The 8,935-nt window shown below is 33.0% G+C and overlaps 1 protein-coding gene across 1 annotated transcript; it reads right to left on the reverse strand.

Annotated features, from left to right (window-relative positions):
• Positions 1-835: 835 nt before the first annotated feature.
• Positions 836-3,164, reverse strand: LOC108980375 (F-box protein At1g67340-like). The gene is made up of 3 exons (XM_018951277.2): positions 2,748-3,164; positions 2,350-2,512; positions 836-2,154 (listed from the first exon to the last, which is right to left on the reverse strand). Exons 1-3 carry the CDS (start codon positions 2,999-3,001, stop codon positions 1,378-1,380), a joined length of 1,194 nt encoding a protein of 397 aa, XP_018806822.1. The 5' UTR covers positions 3,002-3,164; the 3' UTR covers positions 836-1,377.
• Between the last annotated feature and the right edge of the window lie 5,771 nt (positions 3,165-8,935).

Raw genomic sequence — 8,935 nt, forward strand, 5'->3', positions numbered from 1 at the left:
TTTCATCTCATCTCACCTCTAAATCCAAACCAACCTAACACATTATCGGAATGATCTCTACTTGTCTTCATAACAATGCCATGGAGATTCAAAAGTTTCTGTTTTTTTTTTTAAACGGAGCCAATCCCATTTCCCACCCACAATTGAGATGAGCTTTGTTGTTTATATTTATAAACAAAAATTTTGGATACAGTCGACCCATATAGTCAGTGTGTAAACGGTGTTGATGTGAAAAATTGAAAATACACCGTTTGTTTTAACCAAAACTGCATCGTTTGAGACATCTCCCTCCTCAATTTCCCTCTCAGCATTTCTTCTCTCGAACCTTCTACAAACCGAAGCACACCGTTTGTTCCTCCGTCCCTCCCCCTCCCTTCCCTCAACCGCATGTCCCTCCCCTTGAAGCTTCCCTCCTCAGACCCACACTGAGCCAAAGACGATTCCACCGCGAGTTTTCCCACAGAAACAAAACTATTTGAATTTGTTTCCTTTTGTTACCATCTGTTTCTCAGGATCCTGACCAGGCAGGCATAAAGCTCTTTATAAGCCAACTACTACAACCTCGACTTGCGGATTGCATGCCTGATGACTGGCTGCCTTTCCCCACAATTCCATTACATTATCTTATTTTCTTTGTTTTCTTTTTGACCCAAAAGAAAAGGCCCAACACTAGTAGAACCACAAACAAAATAAATCGGTAATATTACCTGTCCTGTCCTGTCCCTCACTTGCCACTCTTTTACACAACCAAAAACCAAGCATCCACCAGTAGGTGTTATTTCTGAATGTTGAACTCCAACTTTACTTTCTTTCTTTCACATCTAAAGAGAAACGATAAAAACATCGTACCAAGATGATTTTCACTTTCTGAAAATTCCAAGTAAAACCATGTCCTGTCCACTAATTTTTACATACATATGATATAACAACATCAACAATGCATTGGAGGGAAATTAATATAAATGACAACAGTTTCTGAAAATTGAGCAACTTTTTTTAAAGCTGACTCCTTTCTTTTTCATTTTCTTTTTTTTTTGGTGGAGGAAAGTCATGGCTGACGAGTTCTCTACAGTACAAAAGGTACAAAGGAACAAGAAGCAACAGGAAGAAGAAGAAGAAGACCACCACCCACAATTTGGGCCGAAACCACCCCCCTTCTCTCTCTATATAAAAAAAGAAAAATAAAAAATAAAAACGACTGGGGAGCAGATCGAACTTCGTGCTACCCAACCACCAAAAAAAAAAAAAAAAAAAATACTTTACCAAAATTGGCCTCATTTCATTTCTTCTTTTTCCTCGTTCTCTGACTTTTTCATTGAGGTTTCGCACCACATGATCCGATCTGCCCTAACCGTTCCTTCCTCGTAAACGTTACAGTTAACTCTCACCAATGACGTTGTCGTCGTTCCCATTCACTCCGCCGTCGCCCTCTTCAGCGTCGCCATTACCATTACCTTCAACCTCTCCGTCATCATCCACCCACCGCTCAGTAGGCGTGCAGTCAGCCTTGTGGCGCATCTTCCAATCGAGGGCCTGACACGCGCGTGAGCAGTAGTTGACGGTCCCACACACTGAACATCGACGGAACTCGTGCCTCCTAGTCTCTGGTCGCCCACAACCTACGTGCGAGCAGAGCCTTAGACCAGGACCCGGAGACCCTCCCCGAACGGCGAACCACTCTGTCATGAAACGGTTCGCCGCATGGGCTTCCGCAGCCGGGACGTTGCACCCGAAGTCGCTCAGCAACGGACAGCTACCGCAGCTCATGTTCCGGGGAGGTGGATGTGGATGTGGGTTCCAAGTGAAGCAAGAGCGCGTGGGAACACCTGAAGCAGCAGAGGAGGAGATTACGGTAGCGAGCTCGCGGGCGTTAGCTTGGACAAGAAACCGGCGCCCTTCGGTGATGTTCTGACGCACACCGTATCCGTCCTGTAGGCAGTGACCGAGCTCGCGGAGTGCATCGATGTGACCAAGGAAGGCAGCCCGTGCGCAGAGAGCTACGCCGGCTCGGAGATCCTTATCATTCTTGGATCCCCCGCTGCCGTTGAACTGTATCACGGCCAGGGAGTACAGGGCCTGCGCGTTAGAGCTAATCGCTGCCTTGGCCATCATCGATGCTCCACTTCCCCGGTTATGCAAACAGTAGAATCGAATCTGTAACAGACAATATTTAATTCGAATCAGTTTGTTTGCAATTGTTTGCGGAATGTTGAAAGCTTGTGATATGAGAGAAGAATTTTCAGCAATCTATATTCAGTTTTTATTTTTATGAATAATCAATACGTATGCGTTGTTTTGGATAGTATATTATATATATGTATGTATGAATTAATATACTGTGAGACTAACCATGCCGAGAGTGTAGCAGGCCTCGGTGTTTCCAGAATCGGCACACTGTTTCAGGAAGCGCTGAGCGGACTCCGACCAGTTCTTCGCTCTAATGGCAAACGCTTTCTGGGAAGCTTTAGATAAGACTAAGGAATGGAGACCTAAGCCGTTTAACCTCTTGCACCTGTTTCAAAAGCAATCAGTTACGTCAGATTCAGTCCCAAAAACAAGAAAACGACAGCGTTAAATTCATAATTTGCAACTTAAAACGAAAAGCATTCATCCAAAAGATGACACTTTGGCAAATGGCAAGAAAACCAATGACCGCGATTCCAATCAAAATTCCGGTGGAAGAGTCGGGATCCCGGAAATGGAAAACGGAAACGAGGTAAGAGGGAGGGAGAAAGAGAACCGCGTACGTTATCAGAACATTGATGAGGTCGGAGGGGCATGTAGCGGTGGAGCTGAGTTTACAGAGAATATAAATGACAAGATCGTCAGGGAAGGCATCGAATAAGTCAGACTCTCCGGGAACATCAGGCGAAATCCGCTTCCTTTTCCGGCAAGCCATGTGTTCTCCGTCGAAATCTTTCCTCTTTGCCACTACTCTCTTTTCGGAGGGCAGAAAGACGTCTCCAACTCGAGGGTAACAACCCCCTCTCCTCGTTCTCATGGCTAAGCCTATCTGAATTCAATCGTTCCCTTTCTCAGTTTGTGTCTCCCTTATCTCTTGTCTTGACAGATAAGGAGAGAAAAAGGCCAGATAGACCTTTATATAGGAGATACGGAACTGGGAAAAGATTAAAAAATAAAAAGAAAAGAAAAAAGCCTGAGGAAGGGTTCAAGGAGACCGGAACAGCGACAGAGCCGAATGCTTATAAAGAAATCAATTAATAAATGAACGAACAACCTCCCCAACAGAGGAGAGAGAGAGAGAGAGAACTAGGGTCTAGACGCTGGAGGGTATTTTTCCAGTTCTACCCCTTAAGTTGTCGTTATTGCGGTCAGACGTCGTTGACCAAGATCCATCTGTTCGACGTCGGTTTTCTTTTTGCTCTCTCTCTCTCTCTCTCTGAGCTGCGAAATTGAAAATCTTGTACCGTCTCTCTCCAACTGAGAGTATTGACTTCGTCAAAATTATTTTAAAAATTTGATAAAAAATATATAATTTTTATAAATTTAAAATCCCTTTGACCATAATTTTACATTAAAATTAATTATTAAATTTATTAAAATAATAATATAATTTTATTTTTTATTTTTTTCATATTTTATAATTATACTAATTATATATTAATTAATAATTTAATTTAATTATTATATTATTATTATAAGACGGTTAAAAATTAAACGTTATTAAAAATAAATAAAAAATAAATTTGATAAGTAAATAGTAATATTTTAAATTTAAAAAATCTTATTTATTTATTGTAATTTAAAATTTCACATTTATTTTTTGACTAATTTAATGTAATTTTATTTTGATAAAATTTATTATATTTTATATTTAATTAGATTTTTAATGAAATCATTGCCAATGGTATGAAATAAAATGGTCGCCGATAGTTAGAGGAAACAGAGCCAAAAAGCCTTAACTCTTGAATTTATTTATTTACCTGTTTCGTTGGATACAGGTGGCAGTCGTCGCTCTCTCTAAATATACATACCTGCGGTTTGGTAAAAAAAATTTATTCGTTTTTTCTAATTTCGGGGCCTAAAAAAAATAAAAAAATATATTTTGTTTCTATTTTTAAAAAAATCTATACTGATAACGAAAATTATAAATATTACAAAACTTATTTTGTTGGCGGTTAAACAATCAACTGCATTTATTTCCTGTATTCGCCAACCCCCAACCACGTTTCCGTGGAAGGCATCCTGATTCCTAACAAACTCGGGTAGCGAATTCTGGGCACCCTGCGACGACCATTCCGTTTGAAGGTCAAACTCAAAGTCAAACGTATGAATCTGCAAAGAGGTTCAGTTTTTCTTTTACCTACTTTTTTTAGAGGTCGGGAATTATGCCTATCAGACTACAGATCTTTAGTTAATATTCTCTGTTTTACTTTCTTATTTATAATTGAAAAATGATAAACAAATGACTTTTTATAATATTTTAAAATAATAATTTTTTTCATTAAATATTTTATAAAAAAAATCATTTTATAAAAATGCTTTTATTTTGCAACTATGTATCGTGAGATGTGTCTTGTACCTCTAAGAATCGTGATCCTCCCTTGATCCGTAGCCGTACTGAAAAAAGAACACATGCGATTTGCCTTTGAAACGTGGATCTTGCTCATCACACTGGAATAGCCGTTTTATGTACAGTATTTTATTAAAAACAAAAGTTCGGTTTCAATATCTTATCTCCGTACAGAAATCACTTTCCTTTCTCCGTAAAGAACCGTTCCTTCTTGCTTTCTGTAGAGATGATAGGCAATAGCAACCACATAGGCTTTGCATGGATGGGAAAGTTTTTCCTAGGGCACATAAAATGTTCGACTCTAATTTTGACTCCGACTCTAATCCGATTTGTCAATACTCAATCCTTGTGACCAATCCGAAAAATAAAAAAAGGAAAAGGAAAATTATGGTTTGGGCAACTGATCCTAACCTTACATGTGGTTCTCACTTTAATCTAAAGGTGGAAATAAAATATGGAGAAATATATAAGAGAGAAAAATGAAAATACATTAAGGTCCGTTTGGATTCATAAAATTGTGCTAAATATATTAAGGGTACGTTTGGATCCCAAACCTACCTTAATTCATATCAACTCATCATTACAATTTTTTTAAATTTTAACATAAAATATAATAAATAATTTAACTTTTTAAAATTCTAAAATAATAATAATAATATTATAAATTAATATTTTAATAATATTTTATCATCTCAACTTAACTCAGTTCAACATCCAAACGCAATCTAAGTCTCTAATCTCATCTCATATCATCATTACAACTTTTTTAAATTTTTACACAAAATATAATAAACAATTCAACTTTTTAAAATCTCAAAATAATAATAATATTAAAAAATAATATTCTAACAATATTTTTTTCAACTTTCATATAAAATTATCTCATCTCATCTTTGAATCTAAACTAGTCCTAAATAAAAATCCATCTTTGTTTTCCAAATCCAAAAAATAGTATTTTTCATGTAAAGTAAAATGAAGTGTCTTAATAATTATTTCTAATTCGATAAATAAATCCATCTAAATAAATATAGTTATTAACATAAAATAAAATGAGGAATACTAAATAATATTCTTAAAGAAATAAAATAATTTAAATAAAATAATTTTCTAAAACTATATTATTTTTTGGGCTAAAAACAATTAAAGAGGCTAACCTTTAAAAATTAGATTTGGTTCAATAACACTTAAAATATCTCATTTAAAATAATTTTAAACTTTTAAAATATTTGAAAGGTTTTAAAATATTTAGCTCATTTAAAAACCATCCACTAATTTAAAAATGAGAATTCAAAATTTAAAATGATTAGACGATGCAAATATAATAACATGTAATAATAATGTATAATAACATATAATTAGATATTAGTATAGTATAAATCTTGTATAAAAATAAAGTAGACACATAAAATAAAATAAGACTCATAAAATTTATTAAGCATTTAATGTTGTCTAATAAATTCATTAGGACAGTTATAAGTGGCATGTATCTCTCTTTCTTTAGGTCTTATAGTTTAGATCAAAGTTTTGAATTTTATATCGTATCGACTAGTATGGATGAAATATATTATTTCTGCAGCATAGCTGATACAAAAAAAGGTATAGTTTCGCATCGGTCAGAATTTTGACCGTTTCAACCTGTATTGGCTATATTTCGGCCCGTACTAGTCGATATTTCGACATTCATTTTTTTTTCATATACATATGGACTATTATTTTAAAATATAATTTATATATATAATTTATTTATATATAGACTATTATGAAACAGTATCCAAAACGGTACCGATATCAAAATATCTCATTTCAATATCTCAACCGAAACGGTCACCAATATGACATTCAAAACATTGGTTTAGACACTAATTTGATAGGATCCAAATCCAATAAATTAAGATCCACTAAGAATAATATATTTACATAATGATGAAAGCAATATAATTGAGGGAAAGATCAAGATAGACGTCTCCATGGTCGATCTGAAAGGCATATTTATCCAAGAAAAAATTTGCATCATCTACTCAAATTGATGATAAGAAATCATAACGAGCGCAACAATCTTTTGAAGTCGATTATTTCGTGGAGGAAGTAGGTAAAGTTTCTCATATGTTTTCAATTTAGGGTTAAAAATGGTTTCAAAACAGACTTTACATGAAGATTTATTTAAAAAAAAAAAACAATCTATGTTTGAAACAAGCTCTAAAGATAATTGATAAGATCATTTTCTTAAATTCTGTCAAATATAATAGTATTATTGCATGTTGCCCATATTATAATTAATTCAACTATAAGAATCGACACCCTAAATCATGATGGAATCATTTCTAACCTGATTTAATTTGTAAGTATGTGCATGTACGCTATTTATGAAAATTAATAAAACATACATATCTTATAAAATAATTTTAAATTTTAAATGAGGCACATGCTTATATTCAATATCTTATGATCATAGAATACTTAACAAATCATGAATGGAGGCACGTGCTATATTTATTTCTTCGTTACGTATTTCTTTTGTATTTATATTTTCTTGCACGACTATATCCTCCAAAAAAAAGGGTTATATTGCTAAGATGTTAACAAAATCTGTACAAAAAATTATGATACATTTTATTGTTTTGAGATTTGAAAAAATTAAATTATTTATTATATTTTATGTAAAAATTAAAAAAAATTATAATAATAAAATAAGATAGATTGAGTGATTATTTAATTCAAACCTGTCTTAAGTTAGTGGGGTTCCACTAATTTCTAGCCGTCCAAACTCACATCGTGGGAACACTTGCCCCCATTAAGAATTCCTATATATGTTGGTTGCTTACAAAGACTAGTGCTTCGATTATCCATATAGCAATTGCCATTTTACAGCTGATCATCTAATTCTCGCCCCTCTTCTTTGAATTCTCGTGTTTTGACCAAATCATTTCTTTAACACTACGAACTCTATTATTATGATCATCACTCGTTGGGAATTTTTTTTTTTTTTTTTGTTTCCCCAACGTTTTTATTGAAATTCCAAGAGTTCTAGATTTTGGATCGCGTAAGGATCGTGAAAACGTCGGCGTGCTGTCACGTCGCCGTAAAATTAACAATTCCCTTCACTTCAAACGGTGACGTTCATGATTAATTTTCTTACGACAAATAAACAATTTTTTTAAAAACGCTCGACGATGTCATCCATGTTTTCTTTTCTTTTCAAAGATTCAATGCTTACCCCACTTTCCATTCACCCCCTAAAACACGTGAGATGTGTAGTGTAGGAACCTGTATAGAAAAATCCTTTTATTAATATTTAGAAATTTTTTTAAATATGTTTTTGGATAATTTTTTTTTTTTTTTTTTACATTTTTATAATTTGGGCGTGTTGTGTTGAAGTAACCCCTACTTATTTGAGAAGTGTTACATATATAAATATATTATATAAAAATAAATTTATAAATAACGATTTTATTTGATTAATTAGATTTACTTAAAAAAAAATTTAAAATTTAATGCCTCATGTCCAGTCACGTGATTTTGTGAATTTATTTTTAACTATAAAATATTTTACCTTATATTTAGATTTTTGAGGCCATCAACATCGTACCTAATATATAGGTCAAGATTTTAAAACTCATAGAATTACTCATCCGTTTTATATTCAAACATATTAATAAACGAATTCAAGTGGTCATGTTTAAGTTGCCATACCTCGAGGGCCCAACGTATCCCCTTTGAGCAGTACCCTTAAATCAGTGGGTATAAGTTAAACGAATTGGGTATATATGTGGCGGGACTTGAAGTAACGTATTAATTTTTGACAAATACGTGGCACTCATCTATTGGTTAAGATTAGGAAACTATTTATCTTTTAAGATTTTGGGTGTCCAGTTTTTGTTGGAATAACTAAGGAGATGTGTAGGAAAATATATACTTCATCTCATCTTGTGTTATTTTAAAAATTTTCTTAATATTATTTCTAAATATTATTAAAATATAAATATTTTTTAATTTTTAATTTTTAATATTTTCTTATATTCATTACAACTTTATAAAAATTCCAATCAAGACAGAAAATATAATACTACTTATTCAAATTTTAAAACAAAAATAATATTCAAACAATTTTATAATATTTTTATTCAATTTTTTTATCTCATATTTTTTAAAACCCGTTAAAATATTATAATTTAAACCATTTCACTACTATTTATTAATTTATTTTCTCATCTCATTCTTCAAATATTCCTTAAATCAATTAATTACGAAGCACATTTCATAACAGCAAATAAATAAATTTGTATCACTCAAAATCCTAAGATTCCTAACGTACAATTGTTTAATGCATGTAAGGCAGCACAATAGTAGTACGCTTATGTTATTATGATGATATGTTATCAATTATTAGTTTTTAAAATAAAT

Source organism: Juglans regia, chromosome 16, assembly GCF_001411555.2.
Source record: "Juglans regia cultivar Chandler chromosome 16, Walnut 2.0, whole genome shotgun sequence".
Classification (NCBI taxonomy): Eukaryota; Viridiplantae; Streptophyta; class Magnoliopsida; order Fagales; family Juglandaceae; genus Juglans; species Juglans regia.